The sequence below is a fragment of the Fusarium graminearum genome, chromosome 1 (assembly GCF_000240135.3).
Source record: "Fusarium graminearum PH-1 chromosome 1, whole genome shotgun sequence".
Taxonomy (NCBI): domain Eukaryota; kingdom Fungi; phylum Ascomycota; class Sordariomycetes; order Hypocreales; family Nectriaceae; genus Fusarium; species Fusarium graminearum.
In genome coordinates, this window is record NC_026474.1 from 4425494 (window position 1) to 4451970 (window position 26477).

Consider the following 26477-nt stretch of genomic DNA (forward strand, 5'->3'; position numbering starts at 1 on the left):
TGTCGAAACGCTCAGTATCCTTTCTACCAGTTTACCCTTTCTGGCCTTCTTAGAGACAAGTAAAGCTAATTCGGCTTCTTCTTCTGCTGCAACAGCAGCGGCTTCGGCTTCGGCAGCCTGTCGTGCAGCAGCGTCATCGTCAATTTCGGGAGCGTCTTCAAGTGCATCCTCAGCTACAGCCTCTTCTGCCTGAGCTTCGGCTTCAGCTTCCTTAGCAGCTTGCTCTTCAGCGCGTTTCGCAAGGTTCTCAGTTAAAAAGTTGAATCGCTGAGTATCCTTATTCCCAAGTCTCCCTTTGCGTGCTTTCTTTGCTTCAAGAGACGCAAGCTCAGCCTCTTCTTCAGCAGCTATAGCGGCAGCCTCGGCAGCGGCTTCATCGTCAATTGGGACCGGATCTTCAGGAGGTTCTTCGACAAGTTCCTCGACGTCAGGGATTGGTTCTTCCGTTTCGGGTTCTTCGGGCTCTTCTGGGGCTATTTCTTCTTCGGCAGGGACCTCCTCAACAAGAGTCTCAGCTTGGCGAGCAGCTTCTTCTTCCGCTCGTTGAGCAGCATTCGTTGTTAACTGGTCAAGTCGCTCTATATCTTTACGCCCCAACTTGCCCTTTCTTGCCTTTTTAGCAGTCAAGGCAGCCAGTTCGGCCTCTTCTTCAGCAGCAATAGCAGCAGTCTCAGCTTCAGCAGCCTCTCTTGCAGCTATCTCTTCAGCCTCTGCGGCTTCAGCAGCCTCTCTTGCAATGGCTTCCTCGGCTTCTTGAGCTGCCTGCTCCTCGGCAGCCTGGGCATCTCTAGCGGCCTTGCTGTCCAAGAGAGCATTAAGACGATCGGCATCCTTGCGTCCCAACTTGCCCTTTCTTTCCCTTTTCGATTCAAGTGCAGCCAACTCCTCTTCCTCCTGCGCAATTACCGCTTCGGCTTCAGCTTTTGCAGCTTCCTTTTCAGCCTCCTCAGCAGCCATGGCTGCATCGGCTTCCGCAGCCTCCTTTGCAGCTGTCTCTTCGGCTTCCGCAGCGGCAGCGGCTTCTGCAGTGGCAGCCTCATCGGCTTCTTTAGCAGCTTGTTCTTCGGCTCGTTTGGCAGCATTCTCAGTCAGGGTATTATAACGGTCGGTATCCTTTCGACCCAGTTTGCCTTTTCTTGCCTTCTTTGCGTCTAAGTCTGCCAGCTCTTGTTCCTCAGCAGCAATAACCGCGGCAGCCTCAGCAGCAGCGGCATCAAATTCTTCGGGGGGTGCTTCCTCTTCTGGCGGTGCCTCTGGAGCATCTTCAGGAGCTGGTTCTTCAATGTCTGCAGGGGGGTCTTCAACGACTTCAGGCTCGGCCAAAGCAGCGGCTTCTTCCTGAGCGGCCTTCTCGGCTCTCTGGGCAGCATTTTCGGCAAGAACAGCCAGCCGATCGCTATCTTTTTTACCCAGTTTGCCCTTCTTACCTTTCTTAGCAATAAGAATTTCCATCTCTTCTTCCTCTTCAGCGGCGATGGTAGCGGCGATAGCAGCGGCCTCAGCAGCAATGGCGGCTTCTTCATCATCAGCTTCAGAAGCAGCAGCGTCATCGAACTCATCGATAAGGAGGTCCTCGACTTCAGGAAGAGCCTCCTCCTCAGGCTCAGGCTCGGGTTCAGGCTCAGGCTCAGCTTCGAGTTCAGGTTCAGCCGCAGCTGCTTCGGCAGCCTTCTCAGCTCTTTGGGTAGCGTTCTCAGTAAGGACAACAAATCTATCGTTATCCTTCTTGCCAAGTTTGCCTTTCTTGTTTTTCTTGGCGGTTAGGGCAGCTAGCTCAGCTTCCTCATCGGCAATAGCTGCAGCCTCTGCCTCAGCGGCCTCTCGAGCGGCAGCTTCCTCTATAGCAGCGGCCTCAGCAGCAGCAGTCTCTTCAGCCTCAGCAGCGGCGGCAGCTGCAGCTTCCTCCTCAGCTACTCTCTCTGTCCGGGTGGTTGCATTTGCAGTCAGAAGATTGAAGCGATCAGTATCCTTCTTCCCAAGTTTGCCTTTCCTCTCTTTCTTAGCTACCAAAGAAGCAAGCTCGGCTTCTTCCTCGGCAGCAGCAGCAGCTTCAGTAGCTGCATTTGCATCAGGAATATCACCTTCGACGAGTAAATTATCCACTGGAGGTTCTGGGGGAGGTTCCTCAGCTTCCACTTCAGGTACAGTTTCTGGATCTTCGGGCTGCTCAGTAACCATTGCTGCTTCCTGAGCTCGCCTTTCTGCATTTTCAGTCAAGATGGCAAATCGTTCAGCATCTTTCTTAATAAGCTTGCCCTTCTTGGCCTTTTTTGACGTTAACGCAGCTAGTTCGGCTTCCTCTTCGGCGATGACGATAGCCTCAGCTTCACGAGCCGCTAAGGCTTCTGCTTCAGCGGCTTCTGCTGCAGCCGCTTCTTCTGCATCTTTGGCAGCTTGTACCTCAGCTTCGGCAGCCGCAGCCGCAGCTGCTTCTTCTGCCTCTTTAGAAGCTTGTCGTTGTGCAGCGTTCTCCGTCAGGATATTGAAGCGTTCCAGATCCTTCTTGATTAGCTTCCCTTTCTTAGCCTTCTTGGCAACAAGCATTGCTAGCTCTGCCTCTTCATCGGCAACAAGGATAGCATCAGCTTCGCTTGTTGTTAAAGCCTCAGCTTCGGCGATTTGCGCTGCTGCTGCAGCAGCTTCAGCTTCAGCAGCTTCTTGCGCAGCTATCTCCTCGGCTTCTTTAGCGGCCTGTCGCTGAGCGGCATTTTCGCTGAGAAGATTATATCGATCTGTGTCTTTCTTGCCAAGCTTGCCCTTCTTCGCTTTCTTTGCATCCAGACTAGCCAATTCTGCATCTTCCGCTGCAATGGCCGCGGCATCTGGTCCTGGCACAGGCTCTGGTTCAACAGGTCCAGTATCAGCGTCCGCTGGGGGAGCCTCAGGGGCTGGCTCAGGGGCTGGTTCGGTTGGTGCATCTGGGATTTCAGGGGCTGGTTCTGCCTGAACTGCCTCGGTGGCAGCAGCTTCGGCGTTTTTGGCTGCTCGTTCTCTAGCTCTTTGGGTAAGGATGTTGTACCGTTCTACATCCTTTTTCTTGATGAGATTGCCACCTCGCTTGATTTTTAAAGCATCCAAGGCTGCAAGCTCTTTCTCTTCTTCAGCAGCAATTGCTGCCTCGGCCTCACGGGCAGCTGCGTCTTCAGCTTCACGAGCAGCCTTCTCATCAGCCTCACGAATTGCAGACTCCTCAGCTTCACGGGCAGCCTGCGCCGCGGCAGCTTCTTCAGCCTCTTTGGCAGACTTTGCTTGGGCGCGTTTAACCGAGTTACCAACCAGAGCCATTAGGCGAGTTGTTTCAACCTTAGTAAGCTTCGTCTTTTTGGCCTTTTTGGCTTTCAAAGCAGCCATTTCCTCCTCTTCTTTGGCTTCTTCTTCTGCCTCAGCATCCAATGCAGCCTGAGCTGCAGCTTCGGCTTCGGCCGCAGCTTGAGCTGCTGATTCGGCCTCAGCAGCCTCTATGGCGGCGGCGGCGGCGGCGGCGGCATCCTCGGCGTCCTTAGCTGCCTGTTCATCTGCTTCTTTGGCTGCTGCCTCTTCGGCTCGTTTTGCCGCGTTATCTATAAGAATATTAAGTCGTTCTTGGTCCTTCTTTATTAGCTTGCCTTTCTTAGCCTTCTTCGATTTCAGACTCTCCATCTCCACCTCTTCCTGTGCTATTTCAGAGGCCAACGCCGCTTCTGCTTCTGCAGCTGCTTGTGCCGCTGCGTCTTGCTCAGGAGACTCAGGAGGAGGTGCGTCGTCAAGAGGAATGTCGTAAATAAGCTCGGCTGCTGCTGCATCGGCGGCAGCAGCAGCTTCAGCCTTACGAGCAGCCTGAGCTTCAGCTCTCCGAGATGCATTGTCTTCAAGCAAAGCAAGGCGCTCCTGGTCCCTCTTGAGCAGCTTCCCTCCTCGTTTCTGCTTTTTCGCAAGCAATGACGCAAGTTCCTCGTTTTCCTTGGCTACCTCGGCATCTTCTGCAGCTTGTAAAGCAGCGGCTTCAGCTTCTGCGGCAGCTTGGGCGTCGGCCGCTGCTTGCGCTTCTGCTTGTGCGGCCTCAAAAGCGGCTGCAGCCTCAGCTTCCCGAGCTGCCCGAGCCTCAGCTCTTCTAGCAGCATTGCCTTCGAGCAAGGCAAGCCGTTCGCGATCTGACTTGAGAAGTCTCCCTCCTCTTTTCGTCTTCTTTTCTATGAGACTCGCAATCTCCTCGTCTTCGCGTGCGGCTTCGGCGTCTTCGGCTTCACGGGCAGCTCGCTCTTCAGCTTCTCGAGCGGCTTGCTCCGGGTCTGATTATCGGCAGATTCATTCAGCGAGGCCCAACAAAGAGGGGGCGTCGATGTTGAAAGCAGAAGGTCAGTCAAGGTGCTGATCGGACTTTTGGAGATTCCCAGTTGTTCTCGATCGTTAAACCATGACTTTTCATCTGCTTCCACATCGCCTTGAGTTATCTTACCGGTAGTATCGATTAGGAAGTCGTGTGCGCCATGTTTCGTGTCTATTGAACCCCAAAAAGCATCGTTAGGATCATCGGCGCCGGAAGTTTTAAAATCGAACGGGTCAACGGCCGGTTTCTTGGGTTTCTTGCCAAATCCCCGAGAATCGAGGAAGTCGCCAGAGCCGACAGCCTCGACGGGGTCTGGGGCTGGAGGAGGAATCTCATCTTCCAATTGAATCAAGTCGCCAGCTTTCTTCTTTCTCTTACCTGTTCCCCACAGATCCCGACCGTCGTCTTCTATCTTGGGCGGCTCTGGGACTCGATGAGCGTTATAGAAATTTGACTCACATGTGTCATCCTCACCTGTCTTACCGATTCCCCACGAACCCCCCCATCCACCTGAATTGTCCTCCACGGGTTTTGCTTTGCCTGACCCGAAAGTGCTCCAAAAGTCATCGCCGTCCTTATCTTCAAACGAAGGAGGGTCAGGGACTGCGGGTATTGGGTCCTGGGCTCCCCAGAGGGAACTCGGTGGTGATTTGTCCTTCTTGCCGGACCAACCACCACCCCATTGGTCGTCCATGGAGGGGGGGTCTGGGGCAGCCGCCAAAGCAACCTCCTCCATGATACCCTTCTTCTTCGCCCGATCCTTCTTGGATATTCCCCAAGTATCCCATATATCTTTCTTTCCACCAGGGGGACCTTCGGGTTCAGTGTCGAGGGCGAGTTCTTCCAAGATGCCACCTGGTTTACCCTTTTTCTTCTGGTTGCCCCAGCCCCAAGGGTCACCGGCATCTTTGGGTTCCTCCTCGGGCTCGGCACCCCATAGCGCTGATGCTTTCTTGTCCTTTTTAGTTCCGAATCCCCAAGCATCATCGTCATCTTTCATCCCTAAGTCGCCTGTGCTGCCCTTCGGTTTGTCCCAAGGATTATCTTCGTCCTTCGATTCTGGCGGCGGTGGCGGCGCTGGCGCTGGTTGTGGTTCATTCTTCGCCCCTCCTCCCCAACCCCATCCACCACCACCGAATCCCAACTTTGCGCCCCAGCTGGATATGCTCTTGTTTTCTGGGGGACTGAGTCCGAGATCCAATTTGCTCGCTCCGAGGCTGATATTATCGAAAGTTGTGGGAGGTCTCAGTGGTGGTGCGCCTCCGCCACCACTGCCATTTCCATCACCTGCGCCGCCCGCGGCACTGCCTTCGCTTGTTCCTCCACCACCTGCATTCATATCATCCTTCTGACCGTTATTTGCCGGGGGAGCAGCAGGGGGTGGGGGCGGTGGAGGAGGAGCGGATGGAGTCTTTGCCTTCTTGCTCTTCTTCGCCGCTTCGCGAAACCCTTGGCTTGAATTGAAGTCGATGAGAATGTCGGATGCGGGATCGCTGATAATTTCGTCGTTTGGCCGGCGATGCTCTTTCTGGGCATCTGAAGGTGGCAGAGGGGATGAAGTGAGCCATGATGGGAGGCGCCTGTTGGCGTTGCGGCCGGTGCCGTTGATAGGCATTGTGGTGTCTGTCGGAATAGGGGCGTCGCAGGATTTAGGTAAGCGCCGATACCATCGTGGAGTGTGATCTGGGATAATCAACGGCCTCTCGGCCACTTTGCGATGTGGCAATGAAGAAGAAACCTAAGCAAAGTAAATGACGTTAGATAAAACAGACGATGAACAGACTTTCAGACGTGTTACGATTCTGGAGCAAGATCACTTGACAGGAATGGGTGGTAGCGGGTTCCCCTCAAAGCTGGGGCCGGCGCCGATCGAGGGGCCGGCCGTTGAACGCCACTCATTAAACTTGTTAAGCTTTTTGCTCAGAAACATGAAAGAAAAGCGATTAAGGAAAAACAAAAACAAAAACGACATGCAAATTGCAGCTTCATGATATAATGGATGACAGTATAACATACATCTTGTTGTAATGTGTGTACGACCCAAGCACGAGCAACAAGACTCAATCGGCATCGTAGAGAATATTCAACCGGCGCATTTGACGGGCACCTCGTAGTTGGTGACCCAATCGCGCTTCTTGTCCAACTGTCTGTGGACGACAGAACATGGGCTGCGGCCATTGTGGTAGACGAAGCTCGTGCGAAGACGGAGCGACGTCACACACATGGAAGCTATGACTTGAAACAAGCGAGGACAAAAGGCGACGAGGTATCGATGAGTGAACCTGGACGCCAAAGTGATGAGCAATGCTGAAGGTGACTTAAGGTTCGGTAACAGAAAGATCGGTGATGTTGTGAGATATTTCGTGTAAGTCGCAACCGGAGCAATATTGAAAGCAAAGGGTGAGGGGTCTTGTTTGGCCCAAGGGTATCGAATGCGACGTCGTTGTGAGGATAGAGGTTATAGTTGAACTTGTTGAGGGAAGTGACGATATGACGCGCTAGTTTGGGAGTGAAGAAAAAAAAGTATCGTTTCGTTGGAAGATGAAGGGTCAAGACGTTGTAGGTTCAAAGGAGCGTAGTCGAAAGATAGCTCTCGGGCTAATTGATCGAAACCCTGGGTGACCGACTGTTCTGTCCTGTCCTGTCTTGTCTTGTCCTGTCACTTTTTCGCCAACCACCCCCAGTCGCTGGATGGATCGTCGTCGGGTCTTGTCCTGGAGCTGCGCGCTGCGTAAAATAAAATAAGCTTCAGCTCAAAATACTCGACCGGAAGCCGCACTGGGCAAGGTCAAATACACAGACAAGATTCAACGTGAAGTGAAAAGAAAGGAGGGGGAGATAGAGAATTCACGGTGACAAAGAAGTGAATGATTTGCTATGGCAGACAATTGGACGATAGAAGGGAAGGGAAAGACGCCCATGGATAACAAGTAGTACACTGCCTTCCTTAGGTACTTACCTACCTTTTGGTTTAGACACTTCAGGCCAACCCAGACAACGGAATGGCCAAGCTGGGGGAGCCAATGACGCTAGATTTGCTCCTTTGGATCGTCAGGCAGGCGAATTGCTCAGATGTCGTACTTGGTTAATACTTCAAGGCGACTGGTTAATGTGCAGAGTGAGTCGATGGAATTGACAGGGAGCAGCCCCATTAACAAGCATTCAGTCTACCAGTCAGGCAAAAAGGCGGGCGGGCAACCGCGGGAGTAACGCAGGATCCATATCTAGGTAGTAATAGCTGTACAGCGGGAGTGAGTACTAATAGGTAGGCACGCTACAACTTATCAATGCAGGGGGACGTGCCCTTTAGGTTGGCAGTTGTTGCACGTTGAAGTTGAAGTGCCAATCTATATCGCCGCCACCAAATGCAAGCCAGAACCGGACGATCTCGAAAGGCCACGCGCTACTGTAAGAACTTTAGAGAAATTTTACTTTGTATCTAGATGAGTTGAATTGTCTCTATAGACAGGTACGGATGCGCATGATAGAAGATAGATGGTTTGGTCTGTATTGCAAACGCCAATATCGGTCATCCCATATTATCACTATCACAATATCACCAGACCACAAGATCCATAACAAATGTGCACCCTCGTAGATTCCCCCACACCCTCTCACAACTCCCTTGACAACCCGTGCCACTGGACGAGGAAAATACTTTCAAGTTTCGACTTTATTTCAGGTCACTCACTCACTTTGCCATATCCTCCCCAATGTCTATCCCGCGTTCCAAACCTCTCAGTACTACTATTTTTCTCATAGATCCTGTACTCTGCAAAGTATATACACAAGCACCATCCATCATCTATCGTGTCGTTGCACATGCACGTACGATCCACCCGATCCAGTTCAATCTAGCCAACCACGCAAGAGCCCGTTGATACAAATCCAGGTCTGTAAGGTCAGGCCGCAGCGTGAGCGCGTGGTTGGATCAGATCCCTTCAAGGTACGTGTTGGTGAAGCCCAATGGAGCATCGAGCCCAGCCACCCTGAATCTCACATGCCCATTCCACTAATGGAAGCAGAGGAAGGGTCGCAATGCCTAAAGCCATCCGCTATGCGCGCCCAATTCGTTCCAGTGAAGTAATGAGGAGGAGATATGCGACTCATAGGTTTTCGTACAGCGAGTGATCCAGTATTGCACTATCCATTCCGCCTCAGGACTGCAATAGTTAGATAATGGTTCGGTGGTGCGATCCCCGTGACATCACGAAGGGTGTCTGGTTGTTCCATAGTAAACCAATACCAACCTCGACTCTGAGACAAGGTGTGAGATTTTTTCTTTCTTTTTTCTTTGCATTGCCTCGACTCAAAGCTCAAAGGCGAGGGCAAAGGCGAGGGGCACACGATATGTCTCACTAGCACAACTCGGGGTTTCTCTACATGTTGCTATGCTGTGCTATGTTCTGCCACTGTAAAGGAGGATGAGACCATGAAGCACATGCAGGAAGTGTACTCTACTGCACCTCTACTTTTTGCTGCCAATACAAGTGGGTAAGGCAAGTTCTCTCTCAGCTTTCAAGAGTGCCCTGGTAAAACGAACGATCCGTTCCCGTTCCCGTCCCCCACGTCTTCCAGGTTTCCATGTCATATCTCAGCCTTGCATAACTTTCCTACCTAGAACTTGTTGTCACAGCTGGTTCCCCCAACGACCGCTAACTAAGAACCACAGGTGATTTTAGAGATCACTAGGTTCTACAGAGTACAGAATGGCAATTGGGGGAGCGGGTATGGAATGGCCCGAAGGAGGCTAGAGCTGGACAAAAAGATTGCCAGGTGTTTAAACTCGCAGCATGGAACACATCGCATAGCAGACTACGTACTCGGTACTTGGATCAATAGTGACTACCACACCTTGTGTTGAGGTGTTTACTACACCACCTTGAGGACACCCTTCCACCATACACACATACCTACCCAGACTCGCCAAACTCTTCTCTTGTTACAGTCCTAAGTATTACGACAGATGATTCGGGAACTAACCGCAACTCGACTCTTAGGTGAGTCTTTGAACGACTTAATGGGCGAAAGAACGCGCCACGCCTAGTCGACTCACTTCAAACTCTGCCGATGCCCCTCCAGCCCTCCAAGACCCTGCGCCTTAGCTCTGTGCATCATCCCAGGTCTTGACTCAAATAGGCTTCGTCAAAACTCTCACCGCCTCCATCTTCCCGCCTACGCTGCCATGCGCCGAAACCTCGATCAAAAAAAGCCCGCAAATCCAATGCAGCCGATGCCACACGCTTCGTATGAACCAGGACTGACGACGACACCAGCAACGTGTACGTACGTGGGCCGTTGAACGACTTGATGGGGCCGCTTTTATGCACATATCTGCGTACACACACATATTTCATACAGACGGCAAAGGCCTACTGTATGCGCAAAAGGCAAGGCAAGTGGTAAACAAACATTCTGATGGATGATATGTATCCGCAACAAGCAGCGAGAACAAGAGAAAGAGAGAATGGTTCGTTTATCTAGCCCAACGCCCCCATGGCGGTCAGACCTGAGAGCCACCGCCATCGTGAAAACAAGAAAAGAGAGAACATTGTGCAACGATAGTTACGTGAGAGTTTCTACCCAAGATGGGCAATGGCAAAGTCGGTGATCAGCAAACGACCCATGCTGAGGGTCGACAATTAGTTCCTGTTCCTGTTGCCTCGATAGCCGCAGCAAGTCAGTCATAAACGGAGACACTGCAATGCCATGCTATGCCATGCATCGGCGACTGATGCGATTCTGTCTAATGCGAGCCTTGTCCGTAGATCACTCGTTCCTGACTATGGTAGCTGCAGGCAAGTCGACCGAGATAGCCCTGCACTTACGTTGTCCCAACCTAAGAGACTGTCTTAGAATTTGCTCTTGACTGCCGGTATAATGTAAAGCATGCTAGTTCACCTATTATTAGGCCTGCAACCTGCAAGACGGGCCGCATTTCCAGTCTTTCCATCGCTTGATGCCTCACACGACTTTGTTGGTTAAACTATGCAATAAATACCCTTACCATACAGGAGGACCGAGTGACAGGTGCAACTTCACTTTCTCGGTCACCTACCGGATCGGGCCGTGGAGTTGGTCTCGGATATGAAAAATGACGCCGGACATTAGCTTCATTTGTTCAGAAATGAAGCAGATCTTTTTTAGCCTGGATATTTCGATTTCCGAGGCGAGACCAAGTCTGTCTGTTCTCATCTTTTCTCCAAAGAAAAGAAAGAAAGAACGAAAGTCTGTCCATGCTCAAGGTGTTTTGGAAGTTAATCAATAAACTCACCTCAAACACAGCTTATATCGGATGGAGTCAGTACTTGAGCCGATACAACGACCGTGCTCATCATAGCTTCTTCAATGACAACCAGTTCTTTGTCTTGGCCTCCTCATTTTCGGGGCACGCTCTCTTGTTCTGGCAGGTGATTCCGCAGGTCTCGGAAGCACCCAGACAGCCCTGTTGAGTCGGACAAGCGCCTCGATCTGGCGACAGATAACCTCCGGGCCTCCATAGCTGAGGGAACTGTAACTGCGACTGCAACTGTACAACTTATGGCCGTCATTAAGCAGGACTGGAATTGTATCCATACTAATAAAGATTTATAGTGGTAAGATTGAGCAATAAGAGTAGGTATTCCAAATACCCGGTAGAGTGGATGATAAAGATTCAGCGCACGGTTAACCTTATCGACTTGTTGACCACGTTAATTAATCCGTTCATCATTCGTATTTAACCTTGTCCGGGCATGTTGAATCGCAGAGAGACTGCCCCCGCACTGCCGTTAGCAGGCTTTATTAAACATTTCACTGGTCCTCCATAGGTACTTTGATGAAGAGAAAGTGAGTCTAATTACAAGTGATTAAAAATTTAAATTGAAAGCTGATGCTAGTTTCTCCATTCCATGTGATTGGAAAGTAACTTGGTTACTTGGCTATCTCGTTGCCTGGAACTTTGAAGCATCTCTGTTTTGCTGGTCTAGACCTTTTCCTCACGGGCGCCCAGGCATGGGTGGAGGGTTGTCCATACACTCACTGTAACAGTGCCCCATCAGCCACTATGGACATATCTTTCCGTCCCCGCCTACAGGGCTAGGTAAGGTAGCACTGTACGGTGCAGGTACAGCCGGTACCCAGTATATACCAGTGTATTTTTATCCCATCAGCCACCGTTTGGTTTAGCCTCAACTCGTCTCAACTCATCTCAACCTACCTACTCCGAAACGTAACCCAACCATACTCATCCAACCCAATCCTCTATTATTCATCCTCCTGTTGTCGCTTACGCTCACGCACCCTCAAAATTCATCGAAGCGCAGCAAACAGGTAGAGGCAGAACCAGAGAGGCAAGGCCCGTGAGACTGAGTCTTCAAAAACCCGGTTGGCTGACCTGTTCCTTTTCCGATACGCGCGGGCGCCTATTCGCTTCTCATCTCGTGCATGCATTAGAAGCGCAGTGCACATCCGCTTCCTTGTTTGCTCACTCGGTCGCTCGCTCTGCTCCGCTTGTCGTCGGATTCACAAGCTTCCCCGGTCCAAGTAACAAAGGCGTAGAGCAAACCACGCCAAGGGGAAAAGCCAAAGAGGTCGAAACGGCAGTGGCAGCATCTGTGAGGCGCAGACTTTGGTCCTTCTCTTCTCGGCCGGTTGGACTTTTTCTGCCTTTGGATGTTAGAACTTATTGCACAACCAAACCCTACAATTCTCTACCTTGCAACATAAAAGGAACTTTGGCGACGCCGTTCTCGAGGTATCTCTACCTCTCCTTGATCCCTCTCCAACCACTCCGGATGGAATAACGTTCAGCAGTCCTGTCGTTGACAATGACCATGTACGCCTTTGGATGTTTCATCAGGATAAACTTGTCAACATTACTGTTACTGTCACCAATATCAACAACATCTAATCGTTAGTCTTTGCTCAGCATCGTCTGACTCCATACTCGATCACACTTTCCTCTCGTCTTCCTTTCTCACGCCATTCGGAAGAAATTCAAAGTCTCCACAGCGCCAAACCACTCTGCCTACCACATCAAAGATGCGCACAACTCAACTTCTCTCCATATCTGTCCCCGTGCCGGGAACTCTCCCTCCGGGCGCCGTGTTAGCTGCTCTGCAGGCCGTTGATCCATTCGTCGCCCACCACCGAACTGTAACAAAGTTGGAGGAAGTCCCAGCAAATCCGGCAGACACTGCTGAGGACCCTTTCTTTGGGCCCTTTGACGACACCTTTCGCGCCTTTGAGATGCAGGAGCTCGTCAACCTCGCTCCTGGTCTAGGTAAAACGATAACTTATAGGGCCATTTTCCAAGTCATTCCCGACGGCTTGCGTTCAAGGGCCAAAGCTCCCGTGGGCGTCGTTGTCCGAGCTCAATGGCAAGTACGCCAACAGCAGCGCGACCGATCAGCTACTGGGCCAATATCGCCTGCAGGCTCGGACAGCACGGCATCGGGCAGTACGACGACGGTTGAAGGGGACGAGTTTGAACTTCATGAACAAGTTCTTCTCGAAGCCAATTCGCTGCTGATGCCCTTCATCACAGAGTCATGTGTATCAGTCCACCGTGAGATTTGCGAGAATTTCATGGCGGCAACGTTCAAAGAATACTTTGGAACATTTCCAATGCATTAACTGTTCCTGGATGAATCTGATCAAATCGGATATAGTCATGACAAACTACAAATCACGAAAGCACGACTAGGCTTATAATGGGAAGTGAAACAAGGAAATGGTTATGGGACTATATTATATGGCGTTGGTGCTGTCATTATTGGGTTTGGAGTCGTATTCACAATTCTTTCCATGGTTACTATTTCAGTATAAAGATATCCAAAGAAAAGGACTCTCGAGGTGCCACATCTAACCAAGAGGCTTGGCTAGTGATCGAGGAGGGGACTTAGACGTCGATATCGGTCATGCATGGTGTCTGAATGAATGGCAACAAATGATCGCACTTTTTTTTTCAACATTTGGCATCTGTCCATATTTCTGATACATACAAGGTCGTTCATCGTGTAGGTATGACTACTAGTATAACGACATATGCTTCGTCCTGTCTATTCAATATAATCAAGGCGAACAAAACAAGTGCACACGTTCAAAATGAATACTCCCACTCATGCTTCCCTAGCAAACCGTGTGAAAACAGACTCAGATTGGTATCTATACGCGTACCGTCTATACCGAACCACCACAACCCAAATTATACACAAAAAAAGAGAATAGTAGCCCCAACTAACACATGTAGCTGCAATGATATAACAACCAAATGCATGCCATCTAGAAGCGCTCATAGGATATCCAACATATCCAGAAAACAAAAAAGAAGAAGTTCAAATCCGCTTACAGGGCAAGACGGAAGAAGTAAATGAAAAGCAGACGCTTCTGGGTAAAAAGTTCTCAAACAAGTCGTAAATGGGGGCGCAGGAAAGACATTGATCGCGTTACGGAATATTCATCTCTTCATGAGCGAGACCGTGTTACCGGCCACCAAAGTCACTGGCATATCCCATTTCGCCGAAGCCTTGACCCATGCCACCCTCGCCAAATCCTGTTCCAGGGCCACTTACGTATCCGCCGTCGTCGTTCTCGTCGTAGTCACTGGCATCGAATGAGGAACGACCACTGACTTCATCATCCATGCCAGAATTTACATCAGGAGTTGACCAATTCAACTGAGCCAGTGCGGGATACTGGGCCAGAAGAGCTGCTGGGAGCATGGGGTTGCCTGTTGGGTCCATGGGGTAGACAGGGCCATCCATTGGCATGCCAGACGCAGCCACCATGCTTTGCGCCATGTTGTGCTGCATTCTTTGTTCTTGCCAGAGCCGTTGTCGCTCCATCATCTCTTCATCCAGCAAAGGCTTGATGCAGATTCGGCCTGCTTCGGATCTAAAGTGACGACCCAGAGCATCGGCGCGAGCAAACCTTCTACCGCAACCCCACTGACCTCCGACTTTGAGATCGCCCTTGCACACGAACTTCTTCTCGCCAGAGTGCAGACTTTCGTGTCGTTTGCGGTCGTGTTGTCTGGCAAAGGCTTTTCCACAGACAGTACATACAAAGGGGCGTTCGTCGGTGTGGGTTCTCAAGTGTGAGCGCAGGTTGTAAGCACGTGTGAACCGTTTAGGGCACAGCGTGCACTGGAAAGTAGCTGGGTGCTTTTGAACACGCTTAGTGGCGCCGTTGTCCGGGTTGTTCTGGTACTCAGGATCTGCCAGTCGCAAGGCAATGACGTTATTGGGTACTGCTGATGTGGACTGTCTTCTCCTAGAAGGCGATGTGCCTGCTTGTCTATCAAGAGGCGACAAAGATCTGGAGTCCGAACGCGCTGACAAGTCGGCACCTAAAGAAGGCGACATCATGTTTACATTGCCCTGGCGACCCAACAAGCCGCCGCCAGGGTGGAACGGGTCGGTCACGGCACGAGGACGAGATCTAGGACGGCCTAATATGTGTCAGATGGCTTCAAAAAGCATATATTCATACTCCACATACCTCTGTCTGGCGGGGTCAATGAGTCTTGATCCATACGCGATTTCGGTGTATCAAAAGCACCTTGCTTGGAATTAGTGGGCGCGAAATCGATGTTAATGGCAGGAGGAGCCATTGACGACAGATCAGCACCCGAGGGTTGAAGGGTCGGGAAAGCCTCAACGGGCGCATTGACATCGGGGTAGGTAGAGGGAATTCCATATGGGTTGTGAGGAGTTGCCAAGCCAAAGCTGTTTTGATTCAACTGATTCAAGTCGGGCATCTGCTGTGGGACGATGCGAGGACTAATGGCAGGACTATGAGAAGGACTACGGCCCTGGTGCCCGGGACTACCACCGATCTGGGGATCGGAAAGACTAAAGTTACCAATACTCAACACCTCCTGGTATAAACCGCCATCCGAAGGACGATGAGCAGGCGAGTGCCCGCCAATATCGGTGTCGAAGGACTCGGCGCTAACAAGATTGGGCGATGGAGCAACGGATGAAACGTCTGAGTATTCAGATGGTGTACGACGATGGCCCTGGAACTGAGGTCGGTTCCAGTCTGCTATTTGATTTGGGAGAAGAGCATCTGCGGGACCGAGAGAGGCGTGTCGCGAGTGGCTGGGCGGAGACGAGAATTGATGCTGGTTAAAAGCAGGCGACTGATGAGCGGAACTCGGCTGTTGACCATCGTGCTGGAACAAGTGAGGAGGGGTGGGCGAGTGATGCCCTTGCGCCGCCATGGTATTCATATCGTTAGGGTTTAAGGTAGATTGGTTAAACAAGGGAGCGTTGAATTGGTCGCCCTGGCCACTGGTATTCGGAAAGAGGGAGAAATCGTTATCGTTGAGGTTGGGCGACAGGTAAGCTGCCTGAGACTGGTTGTTGAAAGGCAGCGAGGTGCTGTTGTGGTCGAGAATAGCGGGGTCGGACAAATTGGCCTGGCCGAAGGAGTTGTTCTGCTGCTGATGGGCAGGAGGAAGAAAAGAAGGCGACTGTTGAGGGCTCAGGAAACCAGAGTTGTTGAAGGACTCGTAGGACTGTTGTGCGGACTGATCGAGTGTGAGACCAAGGCCAACGGATGGATCGTTATGCTGATAGGGCGACGGCGACGGGGAGTGAGAGTGGTTTATATGAGGCTGTTGGTGACCAGTCGAAAGAGACCGGCCCCGATGAGCCTGAGCTTGTTGATCCATGATGGTTCCGAGTTTAGAAGCAAAACGCAAGCAAAACGAAGCCAAGACGGAACGAAACGACGTAGACGAGGCAGACTTTGGCAGTCAGCCTTCAGGCACCGTGGCGATGCGATGCCGCGCGGGGGGCTGTGCGCTCACTGGGTGATGCAATGGGCGGGGGAGCGTCCTATCACGACAGCCGACGCGTGGAAGGGTTGCGAAGCGCGCAGTAAAAGAAGGGGATTTCAATAAAGTAGCGCAGTGCTGGATGCGAGAGAGTATGAATGCGACGTAAGGAAAGAGCTTGTATGCCGATGGTTTGTTGATGTTGTCGTGGTAGTGTTGTATTGGGTTGGGCCGACAGCGCAGACGATGGAGAGAGTCGGGTAGGTCAGGTTGTGGGCGGTGGGATGGATGATGGATATGTACTTTGTAGCTGTAGTGTACAGAGAGGTTGCAGAGCTAGACTAGGAGGCAGGTAAGGCAAGGTAATAATCGATGGAAGGTAAAAAGCCCAGTCCAGGGCGGGTAAAATTAAGGTGATTGGGTTAGGCCGGTCTATGCTTCTTGGAGGGTGTGTGTCCGGTAACAGCAGGTAGAGTACCATAAGTCAACCTGTACCATGCCAATTTGTTTGATTATTTTGTGAGATTTTTTCCCCTTGTCGATATGGATGAGGAGTAAGACGGGATGGGGTACAAAAGGGAAGCGGGGAGAATAGAGATGAAAGTGAAAGTGGAAATGGAAATGGCGGGCAGCTGTAGGTAGGTACAGTCAGTAGTAGTGACTTTAGTTAGTAGTCTAGCACTAGTACTGTCTACTACTTGTCCGCTGGAACGCAAGGGTTTCTCTGCTCTCACATGTGGCTGGTCCCCCTTTCGTCCAGAATTCCAATAGAAGGAAGCCCAAAGTCTAAGCTCAAGCTCAAGCTCATGCAAATGGGGTCGGGTAGATCTACAACGCCTACATAAACGGACAAAAAATGAATGGATGTTAGGATTTGATTACTAACAGTACAGTGCTTACACGCATGAGGCCAGGATAGCACCGAGGCTGTGCAAAGACACGTCGGGATTGGAGGTGTATGATAGTAGTAATAACCCCCAAATACGGATACCTAGTCTGCCAAACGAGTGAGATGGTTAGGTCAGACCAGGTTTTGCTAATTTTAAAAGAATATTGGCGATGGTTTGATCTGTTTCAAGCGAGGCAGACTTGCTTCATGATCGTAGGATTATGGTAATCGTGATGTCGCTAAGTTAATTTCCTAGAATGTGAGAGTAAGTGAGAAAGATGAAAAGCAATAGAATGGATGGTGAGAAAGTGATCACTTCAGCGAATGAACATCTAGTTCTGCCAGGTTTGTATGAAATGGAGGTCACATCATATGCCTGTCATTAAACTGCATGTTGTTCATATTTCGGGAGATACCAGAAACTCATTAATCTTGAATCATCCACTCACTTGCTCAGATGGTCTATCTCGTCCACTGGTTTTGGATTGGTAGGCCTCGGTAAATGAGCATCAGCGCTATTCGAATACCGAATTTACTATCTTACTAGCGGCACTTTTGCATACCTAGAGTGCTGATGAGCTGCATTACTTTGTGCGGTATAAGAACAAGCAGGTTGAGGATATACTTATCCGTGGGTGCATGCCATTTCATGCATTTGCAGCCATGAACAGCTGAAAATTGTTTGTGTTTTCTCGATACTCATCACACTGCACTGTGTAGCATAGAGTACCTACCTTTTGGGCACATGCCGGTAGAGAAATAAGGTCGACTATTGTCCAGGCTGCTGTTAGAGTTTCCCACTAAGATTAACAGGAAACCGCCGGATTTAGTGGATCTTACTACCTGTCAGAACGGAGAGAAGTTTCAACGCTGTCTTGATTGCTACCTAGTCTAGTATGTACTGGTAATTTAGGTCGGGTGCGCGCTTGTTATCGAATCAGCCTGTCTCAGACAAGGGTAAGTCAAGTTCAACTCCCATCTCTGTGGTGCACATTACAGTCCACAGTATGAATACAGTTGCTCATGGTAGGTGGTTATGGATAGGAAGCGAATGCAGGGGACAAGTTGAATCACATCAAACCTTGCGTGCGTCTCCGTCACTCTCTCGATTCTAGATAGTAGTCAAGTCTCGGTAGTCCTACAATGATGTGTGTTATACAGAGTAATAAGATAAACTTACACTCTATAGTCTAACCACAAATACGTGTAGCACAATTTACAGAGCTTATAATAGATACACGTTGACTAACTAAGTGGACGTTCCTGGATCGTCATTTTGCACTGCCTCTGGAAAGTGTGATGCTTCTAGTGCGGCTTCCATTACAAGTGTTCATGGATGTCTACATAGCTACGTATCACATCTGCAGTATTGAGTTACACTGCCCCCAGCCTTACACGCGGCCCAGGATCTGATCCCACATTCTGAGGCGGTGCTCTTTTCGTTACCCGTTATAGGAAAATTAACTGATGATGATTTGCGTGCAATCGGTACCTACAGGAGTCAGTGTTGTAAGCATTGATTCAGTGACATCAGTTTCAGCTTACAACCCCTGCTCCCGTGCCCTTGTCCCTGTCCCCTGCTTTCTGCTCCCGGTTGGTGACAACCGAGTGATTCCTTTGGTGTTTGAAGATCCTCACAAGGCAGATTTTAGTTTTCGCATTAACGTTGATGTTTGCTAGCTTTTCTTTTGGGTGACGCGGTCCGTATCGAAGAAAATAAGCTTATACAGTAATGGTAAGCAAGAACTAGAACTAACAAGAAGGTTAGCAAATGGATTTCACGTGAACTCTTGCCCGAAGTTTGGTGAACCGGGGCAATTTGAATAAATGACTTGTTGTCTTTACGTATCAAGTAGGAGGTAGTGAGGTTGGGGTAATCTTACCATCACTGCTTGAGCTATACTGTATATCTGCTTACCGTTTTACGGAATCATACTGCATTTGAAGCAAATAAATTACTTTGTATTCTGTATTCATATTCGCATTCACATATGGATTTTTGCTGCAGTTTTAAAAACAATGTCTGAAATTATGAATACTCCAAGTTGACTGTCAACTTTTATCGTGACTCCCCCGATACTCCAAAGCGCATAAAGAGTAGAGTTGATATGCCCAAACGCCAAAATACCAACAAACTCCGCCATTAAATGCAAATGACAATCATACACATGATTTCCGTTCTATCTTTCAATCCTGCATTGCACAAACAATTTGGCTTCTCAAGGGAACTCCAACACAACTTATAACAGACCTTATCGAGAAATGTAGCTTTCATCAGTCGTCCTTAGATGACTTCAGCTCGATCATAGCCGGCTGCCTTCAAAGCAGGCCTTGGTGGCTCACGATCCTTGAATTCACTGACGAATGGGTTAGGGTCCTCATTCTGATTGAGGTTGCCTAGTGTATGGTTGACTCCTCGGTGTGTTGCCTCATCGGCCCGGATGTAAAGGATCAAGTCCTTCATTGTACGGTGCTCCTTTGGCATCTTCCAGTACTAAAATGTATTGTCAGATATCCATGTCGCATGCCAGCGCGCGTTGTAAGTATCTTACCTGAATAGCAATATCGGGGATCTCAAACTTAGGATCACTCCACTTTGGCAAGTTGCCGTCCTCAATCTCCTTGATACAACGAGTATAGGTATGGACAGCCTCTTCCTCAAGGTAACCAACAAATCGATGGACAATCTTGGGCGAGATAAGGTACGAGACGAACAGGCTGTTGAAGAAAACACCCTGAGCACCTATGATCATCATCTTCATGAACCAACCAGGCTCGCACATCTTCATGAACGTCAAGAGATGCATTCGCTCGTTGTAACTCTCCTCGAGAAGTGTCTCGATCCAGCCGTTGTCACGCTTCATCCGTCGGAGGCTACCGAGATGTCGTAGCATACCGCCAACCATTCCTGGAACACCGGCGACACTTTCCAAGAAGATGAATCGGATTAACTGCTTCATGTTAGGGTTTGTTCAAAACATGGGTAACCCCAGGAGTGTAAGGTATCGATATGACTTACCCATTGCGCCTCGGTGAGTGGCTTCTGGGCTACGATGGAGGTGGTTGGTTTACTTTTGTCTGACTTCTGGTCCCGGTCCATGCCTGTTGCCTTGTCCATACAATACCTGGCAACGCGGACAATCTTCCAAGCAGTCTTATCGCCGATAGTTTTGGGTTCTCGGTGGGCAGGCTCAACTGCCATCATCTCCTCGTATGTGTAACCTTCGTGTGGCCATGCTGGTTTGGTTGTTTGGATGTGCGGCGTCTCTTTGACTGGGAAGAAGTCACGAAGACGGTTGTTGGGTGTCGATGAAAAGATCCGGTGTTGCTGGGGAGCAGAGTAGCTGGTTCGAATAGTAGCGGGAGTTCTAAAGAGAGATTCTGAAGAGGATAAAGTTCGAACGAGACCAAGAGTTGCAGCCTTTGCAGCCTGTCTCGAAGCCTGGCTGTGCTGAAGCTGAGTTGACAACATTTGGGGATGTGTGAGGCTCTTGACTAGGTAGGTAGTCTAGTAGTCCTGCGTGGGAGTGTACTTCTACGAATAATAGAGGCGAGCGTTTGATACAAAATTGTTCATGGCATGTAAAGCTTTCTTCTTGAGGAGGTGCAGGTTGACCTTTATACATTCTCGAGACGGAAGCCCTCGGAGAAGCATTCTCGCCGAGCCCCCTGTGGAATTCATTCCAAGCTAAAGCAAGAAGATTATGTGTCTGTACCACGTATGGCTATGATTACTGACCCATATGCATCTGGCTGACAAGAGACGTTACAAATGCCACGAAGAGAGACCGGGAGCAAACGCCACAAGGTGAGTGAGCAGAGGTACATGGCCGTGTAAGAGAGTGCGGCGTATGCGGCGTTCTTTCCACCGCCCACTAATAATAGACCCGACTTGTTCCAAGCCTAACCAAACCAAGCCCAAGAGACGAGCCAAAATCTCGGTCCTGTCACTGACATCCGCAAGGACCCAGGCAACCGGAAGCGCTAGAAAGACGTTCCCGATGAACTTGATGAGGCTCAAAAAGCTGTGGCAGCCACGTGAGTGAAGTTGATCGGAAGGACTCGGGTCTTGACACTTTGACGGTCAGGAATTCTTAGGAGTCACTCGCCAGCTGACATCAATGATTGTAACAATAGATCAAGACTCATGGTACGTGCTACAAACGGGCCTATTCTTTAGTTGCCGTGATCTTGCGCTATTCTAGTTTTTCCTTTTCATTTTCGCTCTATTTGTTCTCTTTCTAATCCCGAATTGAATGCGGGTATGGATAGGAGAACGAATCGGATTCCTCGATATTATCCAAGATCCAAGCTTGAGTTTTGACCTTTGTTGCCTCATGACTCCATACAAGGGGGTCTTTTTCGGAATCATAAGGAGGTGAATTGGCGAGACTATAACGGTCATCTGTTATGTACATACATGTTTGTGTCATTGGAAATCTCAGAGATCCATACCATGACCTGCACCATCATTTCTTGGTTCATACATGTATAAGCTAAGGACTGAAATTGACAGTGAAGCTATTATTCTCCTTAGAGGTACCAATTGCACAGGCATTCCTAGGAGCTCAGGTAGATAGATGCTGAGCAATGCTATCACAATGTCCGACCAGCTCGTGGTATAGGGTATATGGCAATCCAATGGGCAAGAGAAAAGTTGACCATACAGTCTTTAAGATAAAGACTCGAAGACTATTTCAAAGATATCATAAATTGACTTACTAAATTCATTTCCTATGCCTTGAGTAACTTCAATATTTGATACTAGGAAGATAGTTCAAATCTACGCTATCATTTACATGTTTAATCGGCGTATTCATCATCAAGACCTTGGACCCTTGGTGTACAAGTAAAGAATATGTCAAATAACTGTAGGAATATAGATGCATAAGTTACTGACTGTATCGCGTTATCAATGCTAAATATCTGAATTCATAATTTATTTGACTAGTATTTTCCTATCTAGTTTACGGTGTCGACTGCCGAAGGACCACCCTAGTTTGCCTGACGTCAACTGTATCCGTATCCACAGGTAATATGTATGAGAACGAAAAAAAAAAGTTGCCCCTCCTTGATTAACGACCCCTCCATCTTTGTCTTACTTGGGTTGATCAGTTTTGTGCCTAATGAGTAACACTTTTCTTATGTTTAACATTTTGTTATTCTTATTCACGCAAATAACACACCTAAATAGGTACTTTGAGTTAGTAGGTACTGCTTTAAGTACTTTAGTTAATAGGAAATCAACTGGCTTTGGTATATACATATCGATATAGATGTTGAAGGCAAAGTTAATAATAAGCCTGGTTACAAACCTAGCAATAAACTTAGTATAGTATTAGCTAAGGGAACTAAGAATAAGAGAATACCACTAGGTTAATACCTGGTGTAAGTACTTAGGTTGTTGGAAGATCCATCGACCCGTTTTGTACCGTAGCCAGCCCAACATCAACACCCACCCACTACAGGCGCACAACTTGGGCACCGCACCACACACAAAACTTCATTTCCCTCTGCCACATTCACGCGCCCTAAAACATAACTGCGACTTCAAACTCCCGCAAACCACCAAACACAACCCGCCGTCAAAGACCGATATACCGACCGACATCATGCCTCCTAAGAAGTGGGGTACGTAAATCTTCTTGCCCAGATTATCGTGACGTCTTATCCAACGATGGATGGATTTTTGCGGGGGCGCTCTATGTCCCTCCCTCGCGTACAACATGGTAGAAGGGAAGGACGTCTTTGCTAACAGACACGTCTATAGATGAAGAGGAGAGCGAAGACAGCTCCTCCTCTGCTGCTCCTGCCGTTGGTGCCGCCGCCATTGCTGCTCGCCGCAAGTTCGACGATGAAGAAGATGAAGGAGATGTAAGTCTTTGATCTTTTATGGCTTTATCTCGTCACCTTACGAGTCCTGTTGCACTGGGCTATCCGCTCTCGCTCCTGACTGACAAGATCTTTCTCTACAGGTCCTAGATTCGTGGGATGCCGATGACTCCGAGGCCGAGCGTGAAAAGGAGCGCAAGGCTACCGAGGCCAAGCAGAAGGCTGCTGCCGCCGCCGCAGCTGCCAAGAAGCCCAAGGGTCTGCGAATCGCCCAGCACCAAGCCGAGCGTGCTCAGCAGAAGGCTGAAGCTGAGGAATCCGATGAATACGAGGAGACCGAGGGCGAGAAGCGTGAGCGACTCCGACGCACCGAGCAGGAGGCCGATCTCGCACACGCTGCCGATATGTTTGGAGATATTGGAATCAGTGCCAACCGTTCCAAGGCTCGTCCCGCTACCGTCGTTGTCGACGCCAATGATCCCACCAAGACCGTCGACATCTCCAAGCTACCTCTCTTCCAGCCAAAGACAAAGCTCCAGTTCGAGACCCTCCGAACAAGTATCGCCCCTCTCATCTCAGCCAACGCAAAGAGCGCCCACTACTCTCTGTTCCTCCAAGACTTCACCAAGGCCCTTGCCAAGGATATGAACAGCGAACAGATCAAGAAACTCGCTAGCAGCATGACTGCTTTGGGTAACGAAAAGATGAGGGAGGAGAAGGCTGCCGACAAGGGCGGCAAGAAGTCAAAGGCTGCCAAGACCAAGACCTCCCTCGTCACTGGCCGTGCTAACGTCGCGGACACTACCACCTACGACGACAACGATGACTTTGGAGAGTGAGTAATTGGTTCTGAATCTTGAAGAACTCGCCAAACTGACCCTTTTTCTAGTGATGACTTTATGTGAAGTGGTTCTCAGTAACACACGAAGGAGACCTCTCGCCCCTGGTTCCGACCCGCCGCTTCCAGCCTCGACTTGTACACTCCCGCCGCCGTCCAACTGTTTGCCAACTCGGCATGCCGTCGACGCAAAGATGACAATCAAGTCCCGCGGCGTCGCCTCGCAACCCTCTCGGTTACTCGAGGGCAGAAGCAGGGGAGTATGGCGGAGGTGCTCTGTGAGGGAAAGGCAGCATGCATGCAAAAGTGGTCAATGCCCTAAAGATTGAAAAGTGTCAGGGATCATATACGGGAAACATGGCGAATCGGGTTCATGGCGGCATCTTTTTATGCTCTTGGTATACGTACTAGATTTTCAGAAGGGCCTAATGGTAGTAGAAGAAGATTTGCTTCAAAAAATTTTATGACACATGGATATATCAGGTCCGGGCTGTTAAATGCCTTGCTTCACAGTAACGGGATGGCTGAAAGCTGTAATTAGAAGTCTTGTGCATCATGTCTGGAAGAATGGAGAAACCAAGTCCTTGAAATAGATCACAGATCATGTTTATTCGTTTGCAAGAACCTATCTATGATATTTCATCTTCGGTGAACATTACCAGTACCGCAAGGGTATCTCAACCACCCGCTCATTGTTTTGCTCTGTGGAAACATTAAGAATTTGAGTAGAGTCATCATGGGCAAAATCTTGTCGTGGATATATCAAAACCCGCCAATGCGGGTAACAGGTAGTCATGTCGTAAAATAACCCCAAACGCCTCTGTTGCCTTTTACAAACGTCGTTATCTTCGAACGGCGCCCCAGAAAAAAATACAAGTCGCAAATGCGTCATTTCGAGTCGTATGCTCAAAGAAATTAAGAGCAGATAGATCGAGGAACGGTGGCCCGTCTATAGCAGCTCACACCACATTACCCGCCATGCCCATGAAGAGGGCATGGACAGCAACCGACAAGGTCCAAAAGCCGACCTTCTTAAACCGCCGGACACGGCTCTGCTGGTTTTCGACATCGTTTGCAAACGCATCGTACGTCTCTGCTGACATATCGTTCATGAGACCACAGTCAAAGATGGACCAGCTGCCATCAAAATCGCTGGCTCGTTTCACGATACGGCAGTTAATCGGGATGTACGTCTTCTTGGCGTTGATGTACGCAACGATAGGCCGGACCAAAGCCTGGTTGACATAGGACATGTCCTTGGTGAAAAGAGGCACTGCGGCTTTAACGTCGTTCATAGAAATCCGAAGGTCCATTATCAGGTATCGGCGCTCCTCCTCACTTGTTTGTGGCTCCTCCTCGGCAGGCTTGTCGCCGAGAAGATCGCTGGTAAAGTTTGAAAGATGCCCTGATGTAAGAAGCGCGGGCCCCTGTTCTTGTATGTTTCGAATAAATCGATGTCTGTTTGTGTCGACGATATCTTCGAGCTGGTCGTAAAAGTCGGCCATAACCTTGGTAATACTCTCGTCAGTGTCAGCCGGGAACATGACATCAGCTACAATGTCAACATTCCCTTCATAAATCCAACCAAACGGACCCTCTACACCACGATTTAGGTGATCTATCCTCAAGCCATCTATGCGAAGCCGGCTGAACTTCTTCCAAGCCTTGGGGTCGCCGAAGCCAACAGAGGCTTCTGGATCGCCATTACCGCTGGGCACCACACCGTGGACTTGTCGGGGATGGATCGTAAACAGTGAGCCATCAAAAGACCCCGACATGTGGTTGGCTGAAAGGAAGTCGTAGAAGAGCCACTGTTTTCGAAGTTGAGGCAACTCGCAAGAGAATATGCTGACAGAAAATGGTCGGAATCCGCCCGGCTGGTGGACGGTGAGTAGAAGGTCCTCCATCTTGAACTTTTCGATTTCAAAATCTCCCGGCTGGTGTTTATGGCGGTACGATAATGGATCAACCTCTTCGACTGGCCAGGTCACCGAAGTCCTGTCAAGAACACCGCGGACGCCTTTAATCTCAACATCCTTGAGCAAGCCTTTGCCGTTCCACCAATTCAAAAACGAAAGTGTAACGTTGACTGTTGACAGCGTAATGTCGAACTGGGTATAGTTCCCATCGTCCTCAACTTCGGGCGCCTCGGCTTTACGGCCAGCAGCAGCCTCAGCGGCGGCATCTGATGAACCCTTGCTCACAGACGAAACATTACCCTGACCAGGCCGTCGTGAGACAAAAACATTGCGGAAAGAGATGACGTTATCCCGCCATTTGGGAACAATGGCCGACTCGAAGACAACGGTGACACCAGCGGACTGAGTCAGATAATCACCTACCCATTGGGCGAGTGTTTCTATTTCTCGTTAGTAAGATGTCTATTTTATGCAAAACATGTTCATACCTTGGGCTACAACGGTGTTGATGGACAAGATAATCAATGAGAAGAATGTTGTTGTTCCGACAATAATCCAAGCAAGGTGGCCGAAAAGGAACCATGACACAAAAGCACCCCATTCATCGATATTCCACGGTCTCATACTCCTGATCGATATCCATTTTAGACGGACCTTGAGTCGCTGCCAAAAGCCATTGGCGGCCTCGAGCAGTTCATCCTTAGTTGGTCGATGCGGCATCCTCGGTAGGTGTAGGTAGGACATGTAAGAAACTGGCTCAGAATTCGTTCCTGCAGGCACTTGATCCCCGGACTTGGTAGTTTGGTTTGTAGCATCTTTGCTCGTTTCACTTAGTGTCGATGGCTTCACCTTTTTCAAGTCTTCTGTAGTTCTTGCTGGTGTAGGGGGGATGTCTGAGATATCCTTGCCGCAAGAACATTTTGGTCCAT

At 49.6% G+C, this 26477-nt stretch overlaps 7 protein-coding genes across 7 annotated transcripts; 3 read left to right on the forward strand and 4 right to left on the reverse strand.

Annotated features, from left to right (window-relative positions):
• Window positions 1–1282: 1282 nt before the first annotated feature.
• On the forward strand, window positions 1283–1764 carry FGSG_11933 (uncharacterized protein; the record flags this gene model as incomplete). The annotated part of the gene is made up of 2 exons (XM_011318826.1): window positions 1283–1296; window positions 1437–1764. 2 exons carry the CDS (start codon window positions 1283–1285, stop codon window positions 1762–1764), a joined length of 342 nt encoding a protein of 113 aa, XP_011317128.1.
• Window positions 1765–4169: 2405 nt separating this feature from the next.
• Window positions 4170–5921, reverse strand: FGSG_11934 (uncharacterized protein; the record flags this gene model as incomplete). The annotated part of the gene is made up of 1 exon (XM_011318827.1): window positions 4170–5921. One exon carries the CDS (start codon window positions 5919–5921, stop codon window positions 4170–4172), a length of 1752 nt encoding a protein of 583 aa, XP_011317129.1.
• A 5632-nt stretch (window positions 5922–11553) lies between these two features.
• FGSG_01340 (uncharacterized protein) lies at window positions 11554–13286 on the forward strand. Its single transcript, XM_011318828.1, has one exon. The coding sequence runs from the start codon at window positions 12329–12331 to the stop codon at window positions 12920–12922; it is 594 nt and encodes a 197-aa protein (XP_011317130.1). The 5' UTR covers window positions 11554–12328; the 3' UTR covers window positions 12923–13286.
• Window positions 13287–13770: 484 nt separating this feature from the next.
• On the reverse strand, window positions 13771–15965 carry FGSG_01341 (uncharacterized protein; the record flags this gene model as incomplete). Its single annotated transcript, XM_011318829.1, has 2 exons — window positions 13771–14738; window positions 14789–15965. The coding sequence occupies 2 exons, from the start codon at window positions 15963–15965 to the stop codon at window positions 13771–13773; spliced, it is 2145 nt and encodes a 714-aa protein (XP_011317131.1).
• A 3006-nt stretch (window positions 15966–18971) lies between these two features.
• Window positions 18972–20519, reverse strand: FGSG_01342 (alternative oxidase). The gene is made up of 3 exons (XM_011318830.1): window positions 19979–20519; window positions 19512–19910; window positions 18972–19453 (listed from the first exon to the last, which is right to left on the reverse strand). The coding sequence occupies exons 1-3, from the start codon at window positions 20429–20431 to the stop codon at window positions 19244–19246; spliced, it is 1062 nt and encodes a 353-aa protein (XP_011317132.1). The 5' UTR covers window positions 20432–20519; the 3' UTR covers window positions 18972–19243.
• Window positions 20520–22476: 1957 nt separating this feature from the next.
• Window positions 22477–24216, forward strand: FGSG_01343 (uncharacterized protein). Its single transcript, XM_011318831.1, has 4 exons — window positions 22477–22590; window positions 22730–22833; window positions 22935–23626; window positions 23681–24216. The coding sequence occupies exons 1-4, from the start codon at window positions 22572–22574 to the stop codon at window positions 23694–23696; spliced, it is 831 nt and encodes a 276-aa protein (XP_011317133.1). The 5' UTR covers window positions 22477–22571; the 3' UTR covers window positions 23697–24216.
• A 197-nt stretch (window positions 24217–24413) lies between these two features.
• FGSG_01344 (uncharacterized protein) lies at window positions 24414–26268 on the reverse strand (the record flags this gene model as incomplete). Its single annotated transcript, XM_011318832.1, has 2 exons — window positions 24414–25988; window positions 26037–26268. 2 exons carry the CDS (start codon window positions 26266–26268, stop codon window positions 24589–24591), a joined length of 1632 nt encoding a protein of 543 aa, XP_011317134.1. The 3' UTR covers window positions 24414–24588.
• Between the last annotated feature and the right edge of the window lie 209 nt (window positions 26269–26477).